This window comes from Balaenoptera ricei, chromosome 2, assembly GCF_028023285.1.
Source record: "Balaenoptera ricei isolate mBalRic1 chromosome 2, mBalRic1.hap2, whole genome shotgun sequence".
Classification (NCBI taxonomy): Eukaryota; Metazoa; Chordata; class Mammalia; order Artiodactyla; family Balaenopteridae; genus Balaenoptera; species Balaenoptera ricei.
Window position 1 is genome coordinate 176597657 of NC_082640.1, and position 23502 is coordinate 176621158.

Genomic DNA, 23502 nt, shown 5'->3' on the forward strand with positions numbered 1-23502 from the left:
TGAGCTCAGGGTGCCTCCCACCCACCCTGCGGGACCCAAGGGCAATCGCCAGGATGGCAGAGCAGGCCTGGGGAGAGAAAGGCCACCCAGAGCAGGTGCACACAGCCAAGTTCAGGGAGGCTGGGAAGCCTGCAAGAGCCACAGGGAACACCATGGGTGCTTAGCCAGGCCAGGAAGGGAAGGAAGTGGGCACTCGGAGGGGTGTACCCAGTGCCCATTGAACGGGACAGACCATGTCACCCAACAGCTTCTTGCGGCAAGATCGAAAGTGTGGACCATTTCAAAGGAGACTCGTTTCTCCACCTGGCTAACGCTGACCTGGGAGCCCTGGCCAGAGGACTGTTCAGCAGGGAGGGGAGAGCTGCTCTTTACTCAGATCCTCCCCATGTGCGGCCTGAGCAGGGGCCGGACAGAGTGGGAGCGGCTTCCGGCCATTTGATGAACCAGGAGACTGTGGAAGCCGAGACGGGTCAGAAAGGGTCAGAGCATCCCTTGGTGCCAGTTTCCTTGGGCAGCTTCAGGATACAGAGTTCCCTAAAGATAAGCCTGGCTGGGCCCTTGCACCTTGATCACAGGTGTACCCTGGATTGGGGGGGCCCATCCCCTCTCTGTTCCTGGACTAGTCCCGAGTCACACGGAGCCCCGTGAAGAACCACCAAGAACGCCCAACGGAGAGGGGAGGCAATAAGAGGAATATGGGTATTTTTGTCCCCAATTTACAGACAAGAAAAAGAAGTTCAAAAGAAGCAGAGTAAGTGACAAGTTTAGCATCCAAATATCCCAGTGAGTCTGAGGTGCAGCTGTGAGCTGTGGCCACACCTTCTTCAGTTTCATTTGCTTAATCTTCACATCTCTGGCGGGGGGAGATGTGAAGATTTCTTCACATGTCATGGCGCCGCAGACGGTGGCCCAGGTCTCCTCCCAGATCCCATGCAAGCATCAGCTCTGCACAGGGGCCGGCCCCGGCAGCCCTGCCCGAGTGTCTCCCCTCACCCAGCGGTGTCCCAGGACCCACTGTTTCCTCTGGGGTCCCTCATCTGTGCTGCTACAATTCGTCCTTTCATTACTTCTTCCCTGGTGTGTAGTTTCTCCCGCTAGAAGATGAGCACACGAGGGCATGACACTTGGCTGATTATCTAGTTCCCTGCTGGATCCCAGGGCTGAGAGCCTGGCAGGTTCAAGGAAACAGGGCATTTGTTACACCTGAGGGCCTCTCGATGCAAGATCACCAAATCTGGCCCACCACCTGTGTTTGTAAATAAAGGTTTATTGGAACGCAGCCACGCCCATTCGCTTACATGTTGTCTACAGCGGCTCTCAGGCAACAACAGCAGCATTAATATGACAGAGCTGGAAACATTTACTCTGGACTTTTGCAGAAAAAGCCTGCTGACCCTTGCTCTATGTGGTAAGCGGTGTCGTTCCTTTACATACATACCCCTAAGGAAAAAAAGGCCCACGTGCAGAGTATAACAAAGGCGCTGTGCCCACAGAGGAAAAGAAACAGAAATAAACCCACCGCACAGAAAGGGGAGCAGAGAAACACGCCCACTGCGACTCTGGAACTAGTGGGGAGAGGGAAGCAGTCTCCCCAAGACCGTGGACCAAGGGCAGAGAACATGTCTTCCTGGGGCTGGCACAGGCCAACCTCTACCCTCTCCGTAAAAACGTGACTTCAGTTCCAGCAGAGGCAACTGCAAGAGGCCTGTGGCCGTAAGACACACCTGACTTCAGAGATGCTAACAGGTGAAAACCAAAAGTACATCTGAGAATCAAAAGAACACAGTAGTTGTGGAGGGAAAGCTGGTGTCCTCATCGTCACTGCAGGTCAAAAGAATCCCACTCAAGGAGCCCCCATCTCCCTGCATGGACAGGGGAGGCCGGGGGGCCCGCCACGCAGGGCCATGGGAACCAGAAAGCTGGGAGGGGGCTGGAAAGAAGCCAGAGCCCTGAAGCCCCCTGCTCAATTGGTCCAGCTTAAAGAGCCGCTGTCACACTGCGCTTCTCATCCAGAAAGAGAACACACGTGTGAAAAGAACGATGAGCTGGTGTGATGCCCTGAAGACAGTGGACACAGAATCAGTTTCGGGGATGGAGGGACGGACACAGTGAAAATCACTCAGCTCGCCTGGGCATAATAAACACTTCTCCGTTAGCTCTGTGTTTCTCCACTGATCTACTCGGCCCCAGCCTGCATATTATGGTAAACTGGCAACCTGGAATGGCCATGAGAAGACACAGATGCAGAGCCCTTGTCCTCAGACACAGGACACAGAGCCCACGGCCAGCCACTAGTGGTTCCCAGATGGAAACTGGCCCAGGCCTTTGCAACCAGGAGAAAAAGGGGAGGAAAAGAGGGACACTTCTCATGTGGAAAGGAAGGAAACCAGGTGGTATATTTCTTTTAGAGATGGAGTGATTGTTGGTAAAATAAATAAAAAGCTATACCTACTCTTCCCTTAATACATTTCGCGTAGACTTAAAGAACATATTTTTAAAAATCAGGAAACAATATAAACAGGCTTAGAAAAATATCAGCCCCATCCTGCCCACAACTGATAAGAATGCCTCTTGCCAGTACACAGTCACATACAAAAAGACCCCTCCTGACATCGGTCCCCCACCCCCAGATCATTCCATCAGCCCAGTGGGTAGAGGCAAGGACAAGTGTGAGGACCGGATACCCTGGAAGCCCCGCCAGCACTCAGAAGGGCAGTGGAAAGAGACACAATTTCCACAGTGTCTGCTCTCTGGGTTGTGTTAATGGGAAGAACGGCTGAGAGAGGACGGGAACAGCTGGACTTCATTCAAGAGGCGCGGCCTGGGGCTTCCCTGGTGGCGCAGTGCTTAAGAATCCGCCTGCCAATGCAGGGGACGTGGGTTCCAGCCCTGGTCCGGGAAGATCCCACATGCCGTGGAGCAACTAAGCCCGTGCGCCACAACTACTGAGCCTGCGCTCTAGAGCCCGTGAGCCACAACTACTGAGCCCACATGCCACAAGTACTGAAGCCCGGGCACCTAGAGCCCGTGCTCCGCTACAAGAGAAGCCACTGCAACGAGAAGCCCGTGCACCACAACGAAGAGTAGCCCCTGCTCGCCCCAAATAGAGAAAGCCCGCGCGCAGCAACGAAGACCCAATACAGCCATAAATAAATAAATAAATTTATTAAAAAAAAAAAAAAAAAGAGGAGTGGCTTGAAGCCATGAGGAGCGGATAGTGAGAGGCAGTCCCAGCAGACGGATTTTAGGAAGACACATCTGTTTGCTCAGAGGGAAATAACGCAGCCTGGGCATTTCATCTGGTGATGGCGGGTTTCCCGTCCAGAGAGAAACACACAGTGAGTGAGAGCAAACCACACAACGGCAACCAGACATCCTCTGAGGGGTCCTCTTGGAAAACCGTGCTTATTCCAGAGACACTGCCGCTGTTCCAAAGGTTTCCGGAACTTGCCTTAGAGATGCCTCCAGAACCACTAGAACAGTCTTTTAAGCAGCCCCAATACCAGCAAATCCTTGTCTTAGTGTCAGTTTTTGAAACGGCCAAGGGTCACCTGGAGCTGGTGAGCAGGTGAAGAAAAGCTGAGCGCGTGGAGCCCCTCAGCCTCCCTAGAGGACCCCCTCAGATGCCCCGATGCTGGCAGAACCCTGCAAATGCCACCACTGTGTGACATCTGAGGGACACGGAGGACCATCATCCACTGATCCAAAACACGCTCACCGATGCATTCCTCAGCCCTGTGGGGGACCCGGCAGGCTGACTGTGCCCACTCCTGACCTGCCCGGGGTCCCACAGCACAGTCCTGTGCCCTGTGCGCTAACTCCGAAGAGAGCATGCGTCCACCTCAGCGGCTGCAGAAGCAGCAGGGAACTCAGTGTTTCCCAGTTGGAAAAAGGAGACGTGATAAAGCAGCCAGCGCTCTGGTCCTCAAAGTATGAGGGGCCCCTCCCTCCCTATCCCTCCCTGGCTTCGCTGAAGGGACCATCATCCATTCCAGCGTGTTCCCTGTGAGCCTCATTATCGCATGGGGCCCCGGGAAGCGGCCTGGGTGCAGAAAGCTTTCAGGTTCTTCCTGGAATTTATGGCAGTTGAGACAGACGGAGCCCTTACAATGACCTGGCGTGCCCCAAGACCTCTTTACCTACTGGACACAACTCTTCCAACCTTCAGATCACCTCTCCCCGCTCCAGAAACTGGCGGCTAGTGCCGTGCTCCAGCCGTGCCCCTGAGCTCAGGGCATCCAGAGATGGCGCGAGGCTCAGTTACCTGATGTGCCCGCAGAGAAGTTCTTCAGCGAGGGCCTCTGGACCACGGTATAGGACTCGCCGACCACAAACACCTTGTACAGGACGGCGTTGTGGTTGATGAAATTCTGGACCACGCAGGGCAGCTGGATGGCGCTCAGGCCCTCCTGGTTGAACACGATGGCCATCTGGGGAGACAGGGGGCCAAGGGCTTGGTCAGAGTGCACTACCTCCTCAGCCCCAGACACGGGGTGTGTCACCTGTCCGGAGCACTGCCACCAAGGCCCACCCCTGGTCCTGTAGCACAAGGGCTCCCCAAGAAGAGTCTCAAGCCAGGGTGAGTGGAGTGGGACTTGAGAAGAACACCTGGGGATCAATCCACTCCTGCTATGGGGGTTTGGACATCCTGCACCATCAGGCCCGCCATGTAAGGCTGAGCTGGCTGTGCACTGCACAATTCCACTACTCACACTGCACCCAGGGAATAGGACCCCCTGGGTTGTGTACTACTTAACCCTTATGACCTCCTAGAGGTTCCTCCACAAAGTCTTTGGTCGGGGGAGGGGGGGGCGCGGGTGGCACAGCCAGGAGGTGGAAGACAATGGATCAGGGTTTGGGAGGCCTTGGGTCCAAGCCTGCATAACGACAAGCGCTGCCTTTTGAGCACTCATGACACACCTGGCCCTGTTCTAACCACTTTACATGAATCACCTGGTGTTTCCCTCACAATGTACCCCCGAGGTGGGCACTGACACCACGCCCCTTTTACAGATGAGGAAACTGAGGCCCTGCGGCACTTAGTGGCTGCTGGAAAGTGACAGAGCCCAGAATGGGCTGGGGTCCAACAGCCCCCAGCCTTGCCGTCTTGGACACTGAGTGAGCCACACGAGCACTTGAGGAATGGGAACATGCCGCTCCCCGTCCCTGAATCCTCTGGGGACAAAGGCCTCCAACAGGAGGGTCTGGCAGGGGACTGAGGTCGAGATGGGAAGAGGGGCGGCGGGAGAAAGCCTGCCCGCTTTGGCTGAGGCAGGGCCCACTGCAGCCAGCTGCCAGTGCCGGGGTCACGGCTAATGCTTCGTTCAAGGCTACGGGGCCCCAGGAAGGAGCCACCAGATGCCCAGAGCTGCTGGGAGAGGTAACGGGGCTGGACAGCTGGCCACCACACTGGCTGTTGCCTCCCACATCAACTGTCACAGAGCACGACCACGACGTGCCTGGTGCTCAGCCGGGTGGGGCAGAAGTAGAGATCCAGGTCACACGGGGAAACGAAAGGGGTGTGTGTGTGTGTGTGTGTGTGTGTGTGTGTGTGTGTGTGTGTGCGTGCGCGCGCCGCAGTGAATTATCTCCTTAGCCATCTGATGAAAGTAAGAGAGCCATACATGGGTTCAAGACCCAGCCCTGGCGCTTGCTGCATAAGCCCTGTTTAAGCTCCATTTTCCTCACCTGTAAAATACCATCAGTAACCACCATGGTGGGGCTTCCCTGGCGGTCCAGTGGTTAAGACTCCGCACTTCCACTGCAGGGGGCACGGGTTCGATCCCTGGTCAGGGAACTAAGATCCCGCATGTCGCGCAGTGTGGCCAAAAAAATTAAAAATAAATAAATAAAATAACCACCATGGGGTAGCTTCGGGGTTCTCCGAGCTTTTGGCTCAGTGGGGGTTTTTTTTGGCTTTTTTTTTAAAGGAGGGGACGTGGTATTCCACTGTGGAGCAAATTTGTGTGCTTACACCAGCTTAAAGCCAAGACAGGAGCCCAAACCACCATGTGAACATAAGATGAAAACAAACTAGTCCCGATTTCAGTTGAGCAAGGGACCGGGGAATCAGAGGTAGGGCTCGGGCAGACTGGGGTACAGGTGAGGACCCCGGTCAGAAAGCCCCCTTTCCTGTGTAAAGCTAATCACGTGCACAGAGATGCCCTCCCTCCTCGCTGCAGTCAGCATCCCCGGGCACCCCTGAGGGGGGTGACGAGCCTCGGCGTCCCACCCCCAGGCTCAGGCCACGGAGGGCACCCCGCCAGAGGGGGCGTCCCTCTGATGCTAACAGCCTCCCAGGAGGCAGACGGCCCGCGGCACACAAGCCCCCTGGGAATCTGCAACACCCCAGACCCCAATCTCAGGGCTCTGTCCCTGACCCCCACCCAGCAGAGGAGCCCCTCCCGGAAACAGCGCACGGCAGGCTGGGGGAGCCCCAGGGGTGGGGAAGTGGGGGGGACGTGGCTCACACCTTGGAGCCAGACTTGGATAACTGGACTGAGGGGTGAAGTAGCCTCCCCTGAAGGCGCTTGACCCCATGGAGTCGAGACTCCCCCGGAGGAGGGTGGCCACCTCGATCCGGAACCCCTGCCCCGTCAGCAATGACCCAGCGGGCTCCAGGGCAACTGGTTCCACGACAGCGTATCAAACACTCCCTGGGCCAGGCCCCATGGCACCACATGCAGCAACTCCCTTATCCTTACAACAGCCACCATATCCCCAGTTACAAGTGTGGGACGGAAACCCAGAGAGGCTGGGTAATCTGCCCGAAGTCACACAGCTGGTGGTGCTCAGAACCAGACCTGGTCCCAGGCTGGTGTGATTCCAAAGTTCTTACGTCAACAGCAGAAGCGGTTCCTTCCTGGCAGGCTGACCTATTCTGCATTAGGCTGGTCTAATTACACTAACGACTGCAGTTGCCTTTCTGTCCTGAAAACCCCGAGGCACTGACCAACAGAGGAACCGTTTGGTGGTGAAAAGGGCCAGGTGGAAGGTCGGGGAGCAGGTGCTGGTGCCAGCGAGGGGAGTGTGGGTTCCAGGGACACGATTCTGGCTGCTCTGAAGCCTTCCTGCTCCCTCCTGGGGCGCACACCCCTGGCCCGGAGCCCAGGCAGGCCTGGACAGGGAAGGTTCCATGAGGGCTCCTGACCTTAGGAGACAGCTGACCTTTGCTACAGGCCAGGATTTCCTGGCCTCACGTTCCCTCCCACAAGCAAAGGGACCCCCTCAGCCTTGCAGCCCCATCATGGCATGTACCACACCACAGGGACACATCTGTTCACAGACATTTCCCCATAAATGCACGCCAGGGATAAAGACACTACATACATCTTCTCCAGGGCGCACTGCCGGGGTTGTCCACGTTTAGTCATAGGTCTTGGGGGAGCATTTCTGACGGCGGGGCTGCCCGGGACAGACTCTCCCACAGGGCCTTCTGGGTGGGTCAGATGTCTACGGCCCAGGGTGTCCTCCCATGCACCTAATGAGGGGGTCCCCAGGCTGGGCTGTGCCCCTGAAGACAATGTCCCAGGCATGGTTCTTAAGGACGGCGACAGACCCAGCAGAGCCCCTGCCTGGCCATTAGCTCCTCTTGCCCCCAAAAGGCTTCCTCCGCTCAGTCTCCCAACCACACCCCGCTGGTGCCCTCCGCCTCCGGGACTCTGTGCTCCCCACCAGGGCAGGACTCACATCTTACGCATCCTTCCCGCGGCACCCAAGGCCGGGAATGACCACTGGGTGAACACAGGAATGAATGAGAGGGTGGGGCAATCACGTACACGGCAGGTAGGGTACTCCTTCCGCCTCTCACCCCCTTCCCAAATTCAGCAGGACTGGCAGATCCCTGTGGGCAGCGATGGCATCTTTTCAGCGGGGCCCAGGCCAGTGCCCGGCACAGAGCAGGAAGGGACTGACACCGACGGGTCAAAGGACTGGTGAGATGGAGGCCTGGCTCGCCCGGGCACAAAGGGGGCAGGCACAGCCATCGCGGCCTCGGGGACAGGACAGGCACAGGGTGCGGGTGTGGGTGGAGACAGCGTACAAAGCCGCGACCATCAGGAGCAGGACACAGAGCGGGATCCAGCAGCAGGCCTGGCGGGCTCCCAGAGAGACACCGCGAGCTGAACGGATCGGGGGCAGGGGGACGGCAGGGGTGGGGAGGCGGGGCACAGGGCAGTCAAGTCGTCACATCTCCCACTCACCTCGTGAGAGTTGGTGCCATGAGCCACTCTGGTTTTGCAAACTGTGGGTGGGGGAGAGAAAAACAGAGGGGTTAGCGAGGTTATTCACCCACAGAGCCCAGCCTTGCAGGTACAGGAAGAAACTCTCGACAACTCCCGCAGCCCCTCAGGGGAGGGGCAGGTGGGAGCTGGAGGGCGGCGCGGACTCGACCAGGGCCAGCACCTGCCCACGGGTGAGCTGGACGGACGCCGCCGGGCCAGGCCCTCACCACCCAGGAACCCAGGGACCCGGGGCCATGCCCTCCCCGGCGGCCGAGGCCTGCCTGCACCCTCGGGAAGTTTAAGGCCCACCCGGCCCCCACGCGGCACGCTCAGGGCACGGTACGCACTGAACGGGAAGGCCAGGCCATTCTCCTCCAGGAGCCGCATGGTGTCGTCTCCGCCCAGGCTCGTGAGCTCCATGAAGGGTGGTGAGCAGATCCTGTCATCTGGGGGTGGAGGAGAAGCCCAAGTCAGCACCGCCCTCTCCTCGGGGTGCCCTCAGCGCCCCTGCCCACCCCATCTGACGGCCCATATGCTACAGTCACCCACACGCGCCAGGAATGAGAGCACAGACTTTCATTACCTTTTCTAATAGCATTTCTGTAATGACGGAACCAATACATGATAACGGCAAAGGCTGAAGATCAACTAAAGGTGAAAACCAGACCCAGTCACAGATACGACCGCGATTACCTCCTAGCCCGCACTTGGGCATGTGACACACACACACAGCTCCCCAACGAGGTACTCAACAAAACTCAATTTGAGTTTTGTAACTCAAATTTTCACTCAATCAACTATGAACTCTGTTCTGGGGCAATGAAGACTTCCCCCTCCAAAGGGTAAGCTGGGACGAAGTGAGAGAGTGGCATGGACTTATATACACTACCAAATGTAAAATAGATAGCTAGTGGGAAGCAGCCGCATAGCACAGGGAGATCAGCTCAGCGCTTTGTGACCACGTAGAGGGGTGGGATAGGGAGGGTGGGAGGGAGACGCAAGAGGGAGGAGATATGGGGATGTATGTATATATATAGCTGATTCACTTTGTTACACAGCAGAAACTAACACACCATTGCAAAGCAATTATACTCCAATAAAGATGTTAAAAAAAAAAAAAGACTTCCCCCTCCATATGCAGTATCAGCTTAATGATAATCACAGGAACGACACCAGCCCTTCAGCTCTTACCCCGGGTCTAGCACTGCCAAGGGCTTTACGTACATCACCTCTGAAGTCTGCAAATAATCCCGTGGGGAGGATGCTGAGGGTGGGGTGGGGGGATTAAAGAGCGGCTCGCAGTCACACAGGGACCCCTGGCATGCAGCCTCTCGCCATCTAACAGAGGCGGCTCCCGACCCCTCTGTCACCCCGACGGGCCACACGTGAGCACAGGCACCGCCCTCCTCCTGCCACCACACTCCAGCCCCGGCCCCACCCCCCACGCCGCTGCTTTCCTGAGTCCCCGCTCTTGCAGGGGTGCGCGCTCACCCTGTGGGTTCCAGGCGTGTTTGGTTTTCTGAGAAGCTCTGGGAGCTGGGTGTGCTCTGTTCGTCAGGACGCTCCTGGTGCCAGACACCGAGTGAGGGCAAAACAGATTATTCGTGGGAAAACAAAGTGTATTCTGAATCTCTCTACTGATTGTTAAATTGCATGACTGGTTTGTTATTACTACTCAGTCTACCTCCATCCCCACTCAGGGCACCAGCTCCCAGGAGGTAAGACCACCCTGTATTTCTGGGCACAGGAGCTGGGAAAGGCTGAGCATCAGTGGGATGGGGGTGACACCCCCATCCCTGCCACAAACTTGGAAACCAAACCGAAGGCAAACAATAAAGCAGCTTGTCTCCAACAGCTTCTACTACTTGGCTAGCTAAGAGGTCAGTACATTAAAACATTGAAACCAAGGTAAGATCCAGCTTCACATATCTCATAAAAGCCAGTGCCAAGAATTACACAGGGAACATTAAAAGTGTTCTAATTTCCCTCCCCGCCCCCCGCCCCCACCAGCAAAGTCCAAACTCCAAACAGGCGCAGAGTGATGGCAGGTTCTCGGGGACCCAGGGAGGGTGGAGCCCTGGCAGACGGCGAGGCAGGCCCTCTGCACGGAGCACGCATATTCCTCAGGGACAGATGCTGAAACAGAGGCCCAAAGAGGCCGTCTTTGCCCAAGGTCACTTGACAGCCACGTACAGAGCCAGGACAAGGAGCTAGGCTCACATGGCAGGCCAGGAGAAGAGAAGTCAGGGACATCAGAGCAGGGAGGTAGGGTTGGGGCGGGGGGAGGGTGTCCTGGCTCTCAGCTGTAAGCCACTGTCTAAACAGGGCCCCATTTCTGCACCCCCTGCCCAGGGTCAGAGCCGGGGTGGAAACACGGGTGAGGGGCTGGCAGGCTGTGGAAGGAGGAAGCGCCCTGCGCAAAGGCTCCTTGCTGCAGCCCCTCCAGCCCAGCCCTAACAGGGCGTGACGCTCCAGGCCAAACAAACTGGAGAGTGTGGCAGCAGGCCGGCTTGCAGCAGTTGCCCACCTGGCCTGGCAGGGGGTCCACCCTGGACCCAGCCCTCCCATGGGAAGACTCAGAGATCCCTGGAGTCAAACAGACCTCCTCCGGTCAGAGCTTCCGGAGTTTTCGGAGCAGGTGAATCTGCCTGGCTTTCAGATCCGCCTTCAATGCCCTTCCCACCCCAGCCCAAAGCTTTCAAGTCATGTCATGGCTAGCGGCCAACTGTCAATAAACCCCACTTGTTATGTGTCAGACACTGTTCCACACAGCCTGCAAAGCAATCATCTACCCTCACAAGAACCCCACAAAGAGGTGCTGTCACCCCCATTTTACAGATAAAGAAAATGGGGCACAGAGAGGTGAAGTTCCCTGTCCAGAGTCACACAGTGAGTGAGGGGTGCAGCTGGGGGCTCATCCCCGGGCAGCTGGCTCCCAAGTCCATGCTACTGACCATGGCCTCCCTAGTAGAAAAAGTGCCCGCTCCATATCAACAGAATAAAGGACAAAACCCACACGATCCTATCAATAGATGCAGAAAAAGCATTTGAGCTAAAACTATAAAATGCTTAGAAGAACACACAGGTGTAAATCTTTATGACCTTGGATTAGACATGGTTTCTTAGATACCAAAAGCACAAGCAACCGAAGTAAAAATAGACACATCTGAAGTCATCAAAATTTAAAACTTGTGTGCTTCAAAGGATACGATCAAGAAAGTGAAAAGACAACCCACAGAATGGGGGGAAATATTTGCAAATCATATATCTGATAAGGGTCTAGTATCCAAAATTTATGAAGAACTATTAACAACCAAACAATTAAAAGACCAATAACCCAATTTTGAAAATGGGCAAAGGATCTGAAATGGACAGTTCTCAAAATAGGACGTACGAATAGCCAATAAGCACGGGAAAGGATGCTCAACATCATTAGCCATCAGAGGAATGAAGATCAAAACCACGCCTATTAGGTTGGCTACAACCAAAAAGACAGACAATAACAAGTGTCCTGACATTGCCGGTGGGAATGTAAAATGGTCCAGCTGCTTTGAGAAACAGTCTGGCAGTTCTTCAAACAGTCAAACATAGTTCCAGTGTGACCCAGCAGTCCACTCCTAGCTATACAACCAAGAGGACAGAAACATATGTCCACAAAAAAACCTGTCCAGGAATGTTCATAACAGCGTTATTCATCACAGCCAAAGAGTAGCAACAACCCAAATGTCAATCAACTGATGAGTGGGTAAACAAAACGTGATATATCCATGCAATGGAATATATCCAGCCATAAAAAGCACTGATTCATGCTACAACGTAGATAAACCTTGAAAACATTCTGCTAAGTGAAGGAAGCCAGTTAGAAAAGCCACAAAATATATGACTTTATCCCAAATGTCCAGAATGGGCCGATCCATAGAGACAGAAAGGAGACTGGTGGTTGCCAGGGCCTGGGGGGCAGGTGGAATGCGGAGTGAGTGCAAATGGGTACATTCCTTTTTGGGGTGATGAAAATGTTCTGGGATTAGATAATTGTGATGGTTGTACAACTCTGTGAATATATTCACACCTACTGAACTGTATCTACACTTTAAAAAGGTGGATTTTATGGTATGTGGCTTATACCAATTGAAAAAGAAAAATAAGGAAAAAACCCCAGCGGCAGCAGCTGCCATCCAGCGAGCACTCACTCTCTGTGGGAAACTGGGCTAAATAAATGCTTCGGGTATAGTGTCTCCTTCGATCCTCCAGAAAACCTGCAGAGACCCGTCCCCCAGCCCCGCCCCTGCCAAGGCCAGGGTGAACCAGAGAAGGATGAGGAGTGCTCTCCCGGAGATATCTGGGGTCCAGATGAAATGCAGAGACGAGACACTTCCAACGAACAGGCCGCATCCAGCATTAGGCCAGACACCCACACCTTTCCGAAATCTCAGGCTCTGGTGTCTGAGGTGGTAGCCTGGGTGGTGGCAGGACCCAGCAGAGGTGGCCAAGGACCGAGTGTGACAAGAAAGAGGGGCCCAGGCACAGCGTCATGCTCTTCTTCCTTTATCCTAACTTGGAGCTTGTTGACCACACCCCGAGAAGCAGGCACTACCAGCTGCAAACCCCGCACCCTCTCCAGGGTGGGCCCGGGACTGAGACCTCCCTGATCATGCGGCCTGAAAGGCCCACAGACCAAGCTCAGTCTGTGGGGGTCAGCCTTGGGGGAAGGCAGTCCTGTGCCCGCAGGGCAGAGGCTGGAAAGGAACCTGTGTCCCTCACTGGGCTGCAGGCTGCCGCACGCCCGGGGCCTGTCCCAACGCTGGACTCGGGTACAGCAGACCACCATGACTACTGCTTGTAGCCAAAATCATCCTGCCACGCCTGTGAAATCACAGTAAATTAGAAACTACTACTGTTTCTATTTTGGTTTCAACAACCGGTCACCAACAAAAAAATGTGTTGTATCCCTGGAGCTAGAGACCCAGCAATGAAGGCACACAGGCAACGCTGCCTTGTGGAGCTGCCATTCCAGGTGCAGGGACCGGACAATAAGCCCGATGGATGAGTAAAAGGGACAGCTAGATGGTGCTGGCGGGTGACACGGGGAGCGCGAGGGGGCTGCCAGTGGAGGTGGAGGTGTGATCGGGATATGCCTCGCTGAGCGAAGGCACAGGAAGGCGAGCGGTCAGCCTGGGCATCTGGGGGAAACGCGCTCCTGGCAGACGGAACGGCCAGTGCAAAGGCCCTGCTTGAGGACATGCTGCCGTCTGGTCATACAAACGGACCCAGCCTTTGAGATGCAGACGGTGACATCAGTCTGGCTCGTGGACACAAAGGTCACCTGAGTGGGAGGGTCGAGGAAGCAGCCGCGCCCTGCAGCGGTGGAGCCAGCGCCTTGGTGGCAGCAGACAGGTCGGCCCCGCCCCACGTGAGGGACAGCGACAGCAGAGTTCCCTCCAGCTCCGCCCTGGGAAAATCACAACAGTGCCAACAGCTCTTCTCCCCCAAATAGAATAAGACTCTTTCTATCAGTCAGCACTGGGCGCTATTTCTGGTTCCCGGAAAAAGGCTACTGCTGCTTATTTATCTGTCGTCTTTATTTCTGGATGGGAGTTGGAAAGAGGGTTTTTTTTAGTCAGATGGTGGGTTGTGTTCTGTTAAGAGCTGAAATATTAGCCCCTGGGAACCTGAAACACCCGCTCTTCCCTCTCTGCTACCCTCATCAGAGAACGTGAAGCCAGAGGTCCTCGGAGATGGCAAGTCCTATCAAGTCCAGAGAGGGGAAGAGAATAGTTCAAGACCATACACAAGTCACCGGCAGGCCCAGGGTGAGAATCCAGGTGTCCAAGTCACATCACTGCCCTGTCCACTCTGGCAGGTGGCCATGCTCCCATGCAACTGGTGGCAGCTGATACAGAACTAGCAAGAGGACAAAAGACAATGACAAACAGGTGTTACAAGAGGACAACTAGGGGTAGGGGAGAGGTGGAGACAGCACTTTGAAGGTGCAGATTTGAAGCCTGACTTTGAACCTGGGGTAAACTAGCTGTAACCTTTGGCAAATGACTGAACAATGCTGGGCCTTGCTCTTTTCATCTGTAAAATGGGAGCGATGCCTCCCTAGAGGGTTGTTGGGAGGCCTTGGCACCTCACAGGCACATAGCAGTGGCTGCTATTTCTATTACTACACTGGGCAAGGTCACCTGGGCTGCCCACAGGAGAGTGGGTAGGTTCTGAATCGTGGCCACCGGTCCATGTCCAGCTACCGGGGACGTTGGGCCCCGGGCCTCACCCTCCTTGGCTCCCTGGCTGTGCCCAGCATGGTGCCAGCAGAGCAGGCCCTCTGCACACAGATGCGAAGGAAGCCTTGGCGGGGCCCCGGCGATGCGGGGCCTGGGGACAGCTGTGACAAGACTCTGCTTTGGTTCTTTTCTCCCAGACAGGTATAACTTCTTCACCCAGATGATACCCAGTGGAAACAAAACCTGGGGCAGGGACAGTCCCCAAGGACATGCAGAGTGGGAATCCTTTGCAGGGCGGGGCCCCAGAGAATGACACCCACGAGTGAGGGCTGTGCTGAGGCGAGAGGAGCTGCAGACAGACCAGAGAAGCGGCTCCGAGGGCCTGGAGCCCGCTGTGTGCTCCTAGGCAGTGGGGAGGACTCACCTGGGACGTGCCAGGGGGAGGAGTTACTACATTCGAGGGCTCTGTCTCCATCTCTAGAACATTGATTCCATGAGGGCAGGGGCTGGTGGGTTTATTCACTGCTGTGGGCCCAGTGCCTAGAACACTGAGGTACACAGTAGGTGCTCAACAAGTGCTTGCTGAGTGAAGGGACTGATCTTCGACAGCGCCCTACGCACAAGGCCGGCTCCTCGGGCATCTAGGCCACATCTGGACAGACGCAGAGCCTATGGTCAGTGTGCTTGGGCGCCGATGTCCCACATTCCAGGCCGCCTGCCTGCTACCTGCGCCCTCGGGCCACCGCTGCACCCTCACACTCCGCTCCCCCGAGGCCTGCCCACCCAGGTCTGTTCCATTTGAAAAGACGACAGCTGTCACAGCTGTCCCCTCTCAGCCTGGCCGCTGGCTTCTCTGGAGGACTTTCCCCTGCAGAAGCATCTTGTTTATCTACTTTGCTATGACTCTGACCGGACTTTCCTTTTTAATTGTTTTTACTGAATGCTGTTGCCACCAGTATTTTCCTGTGATTTTGCATTTCCTGGTCACCCGACTGGTGACATTTCCCCTCAGGTCAGACATTCATGTTTGTGCCAATCTTCCTCCACCATGGGCTGAACACCTCTCATGCATGATAAGGCTCTGGGCTTGTGATGAGTCCTTTCCACAGGCCGCATTCCCAGGAGGGGGTCCGCGCTCCACCGCCATCAACGTTTCTATGTTTCTTGCCACAGGGTCATGCTGCTTCCCAAAGGGACGGCGGCAGTTTCCTGGGGCACCAGCAATGCAGGGTCTTGACCGTGCCTTCCCAGCCCCAGGCAGTCCCTTTTTCAGAAATCTGGGCAGTACTTTCATGAGGGAGGACGACGGGTGACACAGTGAATGGTCCCACCCCCGCACACAGGGTCACTCAGGGTCGAGCAGGCCCCGCAGCACAGGGAGCGAGGCCCGGAGACACCGGCTGGTGTGGGGGGCTGGGGGCAAGGGCCGTGCATGACCCAGTGAGCGAAAGCCCTGGACGGGGGCCCGGAGACCTGCATGCAAGTTCCGGCGGCTCCCCTGGGCCCAGGCGAGCCACGTGGCCTTTCAGGTCTTGGGCTCCTATCAGTAGACTGGGGATCATAATTAATCACTCCTGTCTACTTGCTGGAGTTGAAAGGATGAGGAAAAAGGGCTGCGAAATGCCAGCTAAAGAAGCCAGCTCCCCCTTGGCGGGGATGGGGGTGCAGGGAGTGCGGTGGGCAAGGGCCTGGAGTTGCCATCTGTTCACACGCCGCCCCCCCCCCCCACCAACGACACGACAGGGGAGCCTCTGGGCTCACAGGTGCCACCGGGAGCCGGGTGGTGGCGAAGGGCCCCTCACCCGGCTCCCAACAGGTGCACCCCAAGCCCTGCGTGCTGAAGGCAGCGCCGAGGGAGCGTGTGACTCAGGTACGAGCCAGCAGACCGACCCCCGGGAGAGCAGGGCTGCGCTAGGAAGCACGTGCAGACTTCTAACTGCATCCTGGAGAGACCAGGGAGGGCTCCTCGGGGGGGAGGCGACATCCCGGTGGGCCTCGGTGAAGGCCGGAAATTTCAGTCCATGCAAACCCTCCCTCCTCCGTCAGAGAGCTGCTGCCTCGACTTGGGGCTCCACCTTTCAGGCAGAATGTGGGCTCCGTGAAGGCAGGGGCCTTGTGTACCGTGTTCATGGCTGCATTCCCAACAAACAAGTGCATGAGTGAATGAACGAAGCGCCGGCCTGGGCTCCCACCTCACCTGGCCGGAGGGAGGTGGCCCTTATCAAAAGGCAGGTTTCCTCACATCTCGGCCCAGGACCCCCCCCAGCTGGGGGCACCAGATGCTGCCTTCAGAGCCGGGCTCAGCCCTGCTTCCCTGGGCCACTCCCCATTCCCCGGGGCCTGTGTTGTATGGCAGGAAAGAGCCTTATTCAGGAGGGGACAGTGAGGAGATCCACTGTGTCACTGACAGCAGGCACGGGAGCGGGGAGGCGTGGGCAGGGTCCGGGCTCTCACTCAATCTTCTGAGAGTTGAGAAAAACTAACACCCTGATTTCACAGGCCCCGGAGCCTCTGCACATGCTGGTCCCTCGGCCCTGCAAGCCCCTTCTTGCAGCTCCTTCCTGGCCTGGGAAGCTCCATCTCGTGCCCCAAGCCCTGGGTCAGGCCACCTCCCTCCTCTGAGCACCCGCTTCTCCCACACCTCGGAGGAGGCCTCTCCTGTGGGCTCACCAGGGCCCGGTGTGCCTGGCTTTGAATCCCGGCTCCACCTCGTATCAGCTGTGCCACGCTGGCCAAGTAACTTCACTTCGGCCTCAGCTTCCTCGCGGGAAAGAGGACAACAAAAACAGTACCGACTTCTCAGGGTTGTCTCCCACTCCCCCACGTTTACAAAACGTATTTTAAAATTATGAAACAGTTCCCTCCAGGAAGGGCAGCTGCACCCCAGCATCTGGGTAGCTGTAGTGGCCCCAGCCTGCCCAGCACGACCCATCCCAGGTTCAACCCTTGGATGATCCGCCGGGACAGACAGAACAAGTGCGGTGGCCCAGGGCTGGGGCTTCTTCCCAGCTGCTGGCGTTTGTTAACCAAGGAACCCCCTTCTTGGTACCCTCACCCCAGAACCATCTTCTCCCCACTGTGGCTGCAAAATACCCACAAACCACTGGATTCCCGGTATCCTGCCCACCTCAGCTACCATCCAGCGCAAACTACACACAGCGGCTGGATCCCGGATCATCATCCTAAAGCTCCGACCTATATATTGAAGCAGCTCTCAGCTCAATAATTGTCCAAGGCTGATGTGCGTGAAGAGCCTTTCCAGGCTCCTGCAACATGATTCTGTTTGCCTTCCCATTATGGGCTGCACTGTGTCCCCCCAAGTTCATATGCTGAAGGCCCAACCCTCAGGACCTCAAAATGTGGCTATTATTTGGAGATAGGGCCTTTAAAGAGGGGATTAAGTTAAAACGAGGTCACATGGGGGCCCTAATCCAACTGACTCATATCCTTAAGAAGAGGAGACAGGAGACAGAGGGAAGACCATGACAAGACACAGGGAGAAGACAGCCACCTACAAGCCAAGGAGAGAAGCCTCAGAGGAAACCAGCCCTGCCAGCACCTTGATCTTGGACTTCCAGTCTCCAGAAATGTGAGAAAATTAACTTCTGTGATTTAAGCCACCCAGTCTGTGGAGCTTTGTTGTAGCAGCCCTGGCAATCTAACTCACTTCCCAGCTCCTCTCAGATGCAGAACCAAGATCGTTCCCAGCCAAAGCCCGGCTCCACGCGGAGTGGTCTCCTCATCATTCCCCACACACGCCTCTGGGACTCCCCTCCTCCCACCAGTCGGCAACAACCCGCTCAGCCGCTGTCACTCAATTTCCCCTAAGCCCCTGGGAACAAGCTGTCTCCTAACAATGACACCTCCCCTGCATCTTCTACTGGCAGTCTCACCTGTTCCACTACCATCTCTCTCCTGCATCGCTACCTTGTTTGCTTGTTCACTTCTGGTCCCCTAGTAAATTTCCACACATTTGGGTTCTGACTGTGCAACCAGGCGGTACGTTCCTTGGGGTCAGGACCTGGCCTGACCCCTAGCCCAGTGCTGCTCAGAGAAGGCAGCCGTCAGTAAAAACTCTCTGACAAGTGCACATGTGTGAGATGAACCGAATAAGTGTGAGCTGTGAGCCCGGAAACAAAAGGAGAAAGGGGAGCATGGAGGAGCACAACTGACCAGCACAGGGAGAGAAAGGAGGCGGCCTGCAACTCCTCGACTGGCCACCAGGCAGCGCTGTTGCTCTGGCGCAGCCCTAGTGACTGCGGCCATGGGGCTTGAGTGCTGGCCTGGCCTGCCAATCTGCAGACTCCAGTGTTCGTGACTCGTCTGGTGCCTGATCGTCCAAAGTCACCTGCCCCCTGCCGTCATCCTGTTAGGGGGCAAGAGCCACGTGTTCTCGAATCCTAGACAGGGAAAGACGTTCTGTGTATCCTGGGCAAACCAAGTCTTAGCCTGACAGCCCCTCTGAAGACAACCGAGTGGCTTTTTGGCTCGTGGTGATGGTAGCCACCCAGTAATTCAGAACAGACAAGTTGGGGAGGGACAGCAGCCGCAGGCCTGGATCAGGAGGAGGCGGCCAGGAAGGGCCCGGATGACAAGCCCACGGGACGAGAAGAGATGCAAGTGGGAAGCGGTCTCTGAAGTGGAGCCGGGCCTGGGCGTGAGGAGGGCGCTTCCCGTCCGCACCTTGACTCTCCTGCTCCCCCTGTCCGCAGTATAATGTCCCGCCCACCAGCCTGGCCACGGAAGGGCTCCCCAAGGCAGTGCTCCGCCCTCGCCTCCCCGCTCTCCTCAGGAGGCACCTTCCTGGGATGCCCCCAAGCCGCCCCGCCCCACCTCGATGAGTCAGAATCTCTGCTGGTTCCCCCCAGCGACACTCAGGAACTGTTCCCTGCTCTGACCCCGCACGCCCCCTAGCACCCGCTTCCAGTTCACTCTGCATTCCCTTTATGGAAGGTGACTCATCTCTCCCTATAGCCCGAGGCCCCCTGGAGGCACAGAGGCTGGATTTGTGGGGGGATTTGTGTCGGGCTTCAAAAGGGTGGAAACGATTGGACGACGGTGACATCATCCTGTCTCTTCAGACCCATTCACAGCCCCAGATGACATGAAACTGAAATAATATGTTTTGTTTTGTTTAAGTCATTGAAGTTCCAGCCCTTGAAGCCGCATGCCCTGGAGATGTGGGGACTGGGGAGCCTGACTCATGGGAACCACCTGGAAATCTGCCAGGGCTTTGGGTTGATCCCGGAAGAGGCCGATCCTCATCCTCGTAGCCTCTCGTAGGCCATGGGTGTACGTAGTGGTGGGCTGGGTGCCTGGGTTCCGATCCCAGGTCCACTGTCTCACCCTGGGCTGGCCGCCTCTCTGTGCCTCTGTTTCCACATCTGCAAGATGGGGGTAACACCGGCTCCTACACCCTAGGCTCCTTGTGAGGATGTGAGGACTAGATGAGTCACCGTGAGTGGCCGTGCAGGGGGAAGCACCACGTAAGGCTTGGCTGCCTTCAGTTGGCATTGGGTCTGCTCCTCCTTGCGCGCTGAGGCCCAGTCTACAACCTGGGCATCCATTCTGAACCCACGATGGGGTGGAGGGCTCCCCAGGAGCTAGGACTGTCTCATGAGTATCAGGCTTAGGACACAGGGGGCCCTTGAGGTACCCCCTCCGGGAAAAGGGAGGAGAGAAGGCCCTGCCCTCTGCTCAGGCACCAAGGGGCTCAGACAGAGTCAGAGGCTGAGAGTGGCCGAAAGTGAAGGGTGTACGGGAGCTGGGTGCTGAGGCAACCTGGGGCGAGCCTTCCCCAGGCACGGCTGGGCACTCACTGCTCACCGTCCAGTTCACCCATGGCGTCTGAGGGGAAGAAGGGCCTGACACCTCAGAAGGTCACGCGAGGACAGTGGATGTGAGGAGAGGCCAGGGTTCCATCCACCCAGGCCCACGGCCACACAGACCGGGCGGTGAACCTGGAGGCCTCAGGGCCCAGGAGCCAGCCTGGATGGTGCTCCTCCCCAGGACCCCGAGGGGAGGCGGAGAGAAGTGGCGCTTCCTGAGTGCCGACAGGCTCACGCTGTGTCCCTGCCGCTCACATGGTGAGGGAGGGCTCGGCAGGGGTGCCGTGCAGAGGCCCAGCCTGGTGCTGCCTGAGGCACAGGGAGGGCCGGACAGCCTTTGCTGGCTTGAAGATGGAGGGGCCCATGAGAAGGGCCCTAAGAGCAGAGGGTGGCCCCTTGCTGACAGCCAGCAGGGAAACTGGGACCTCAGTCCTGCAGCCACAAGGAAGTGATTCCTGCCAATAAGCATGAGCCTGGGAGCGGGTTCTTCCTCGGGGCCTTCGGATGAGAACTCAGCCCAGCTGACACCTTGATTCCCATCTGAGACACCCTGAGACCAGAAACCAGCCATGCCAGGTAGACTTCTGACCTACTGAACTGTGAGATAACAAAGGGGGGATGTTGAAAGCCACTCAGTTTGTAGTTACCTGTTATGCAGCAATAGGAAACTAATAGGCTTGGTTATTATGAGTTTTCAAAGGGGGACCTTGACTCTGTTATTTGGAGACACTGGGTAGGGGGGTGGGGGCATTTCAGCAGTGGCTGCAGCCCCTACCCTGCTCCCTGGAGGCTTCTGAGGGGCCCCCCTAAGGCCCTGCTACCAGCCTGATCCTCAGCTCCCCAGCTACAGGCGTGCTGTTGGGGAAAATACTGGAAGGTGGGGAACCAGCCTGAAATTGGGGGAGGGGGTGGCTTCTGGGCAGGAACAGAGGGGAACAAAGGCCACAGGTCTGACAGTCCCCAGTCTGACATGGCCCTGGTCAGCTGGACCAGCTTCCATCCAGTCTGACTCAGCTAAGGACCTGTTTCTTCTCGAGGGGACAGAGTACTATCTGCACCCAGTGTGCTCGAGGCCAGGAGCGTGGAAGTCAGACACTGGCCCCGGTGGAGACAGGGACATTCCTGAGTCCCATTCCAGCTTATGGAAACGGCTGCTGGAAACGCGGATTAACTCTGTGGCAGCTGTTTGCACTGATTTATGGCCCCTTCCGGACCCAAAGGCTCACTGCCCCACTCGGCTCCAACTCCCAAAACGCAGCAGCCTTTGCTGTTTTCAAGACGTTTTAAAAAATAATATTTGAAGTGCTCTCTCTGGTCATACATATTCTAAAAGCAGAATAGAAAACGTTAGCTTGGTCCAGTGCAAAGATGAAGCTTCCAGCAACGAAACAGTCCATATTTGTAAACAATACGACAATCTCCTTAACCCCAAAAGGGGCTCTAATCAATCAATAAGAAAAAGACCAACAACCCAAGAGAAAAATGGGCAACTAACATGAAAAAATTCATACACAGAAGAAATGCAAAGGGGCAACAGACACAAGAAGAAATGCGTAATCTTGTCAATAATGGAAGAAATGCAAATGAAGGTAAGTCAGTTATCATTTCTCCAGCAGCCATGTACTCTAAGGAGTAAAATTTGTTCAAACCTTTTGAAGAACAATCCAGCAATACCTGCAAAGTGAGAAACGTTTATAATGGTCTTTGGGCAATTCTACTTCTAGGGATTAATTTTACAGACCTATGCAAAGACCTGTGTTTACTGCAGCTCAGTTATAAGAAAAAATCCAAATCAAACTGGAATGACTTTATGAGCCCCATATAATTGAGTAAATTATGGGTTTTTTTTTTCATTCACATGCTGAAATCTTATGTTGTCATCAAAAGGGGCAGATCAGACCTAGTCTTCCTCATCTTCGTGGGCTGACGTGGAAAGAAGCCAAGACATATGTTCAGTGGAGAAAAAGCAAGTTATAGGAGAACACAAGTAGTAGGACACTGTTTCCTTTCTTTCTTTTTTTTTTTAAGCACACATGTATTTGTACATGTACGAGAAGAGCCTGGAAGGATGGATTCCATACTTAAGAGCGGCTGCCTCTGGGAAGAGAGGTGCGGGCTAAACAGATTTGAGCCACTGGCAATCAGGGCCCTGCCTGCTGACAGAGGGACTTCAGGACCAGATCTGAGCAGGGCTGGGGTTGAGCGGCCCTCAGGAGGCATCCAGTCCAGCAATTCCTGAGGTGTGCTGGGTGGACCAGGCCTCTTACCATAAGCGCAACAAAAACGAGAGGGGGGACCCATAACTGATTAGGTGGAAAAGGCTAAATATTGCTGTATTTCATCAATTCTAGGGCGTGGGTTTTGTTTTGTTTTGTTTTCTTCATTTTCCATCTCTGAAGTTGAGATGTGGCTCATCATTTATGGTGTGTCACAATTTAATTAGCATTTTTTTCTTTATTTGAAAATATAAGCTATCAGCGCAACTTCCACTGGTGGTAAAATTCAGTTTGCCTGCCTCTGAGACTGAAGATTCATATTAGCACATAAAGGCTCTGAAAAGTCCTGCAGCAAAGAAACGTGTCTACTCCCGATTTCTCCACTATATCTGACACAACCCCCAACTTTTCCTTTTCCTTCTTAATTCTCATCTTTGCCTTTCCCTTTGTTTACAAATGAGATCATGCTGAGACTCCATGGAGGCCCCTCCCCACCATGGATGTCTGAGAAGGCAGAGAAGTCCCTGTCACTTTCCAGTGCAACCGGGGCGAAGGGAGGCACACTCACTCTTTAAAACTCTGTATAGGGACTTCCCTGGTGGCGCAGTGGTTAAGAATCCGCCTGCCAATACAGGGGACACGGGTTCGAGCCCTGGCCCAGGAAGATCCCACATGCCGTGAAGCAACTAAGCCCGTGCGCCACAACTACTGAGGCTGCGCTCTAGAGCCTGCGAGCCACAACTACTGAGCCCATGTGCCACAACTACTGAAGCCCATGCACCTAGAGCCCGTGCTCCACAAGAGAAGCCACTGCAATGAGAAGCAGGCGCACTGCAACGAAGAGTAGCCCCCGCTCGCCGCAACTAGAGAAAGCCCGTGCGCAGCAACTAAGACCCAACACAGCCAAAAATAAATAAATAAATTTATTAAAAAAAAAAAACTCTGTATAAAGACCATTTGGCAAAAACCGCAATAGCAACAATTGTCATCAAGAACCATCAATGGATGCTTT

The 23502-nt window shown here is 55.6% G+C and overlaps 1 protein-coding gene across 3 annotated transcripts in view; it reads right to left on the reverse strand.

Moving 5' to 3' along the window:
* Window positions 1-23502, reverse strand: part of ITPK1 (inositol-tetrakisphosphate 1-kinase) — a 212833-nt gene that overhangs the window by 13042 nt on the left and 176289 nt on the right. For all 3 annotated transcript variants that reach the window (XM_059914865.1, XM_059914864.1, XM_059914863.1), the window contains 3 exons: window positions 8570-8668; window positions 8202-8242; window positions 4265-4430 (listed from right to left, as the gene is read on the reverse strand). In XM_059914865.1, the coding sequence (XP_059770848.1) occupies window positions 4265-4430; window positions 8202-8242; window positions 8570-8668 (306 nt within the window). The remainder of the gene's footprint in view (window positions 1-4264; window positions 4431-8201; window positions 8243-8569; window positions 8669-23502) is intronic.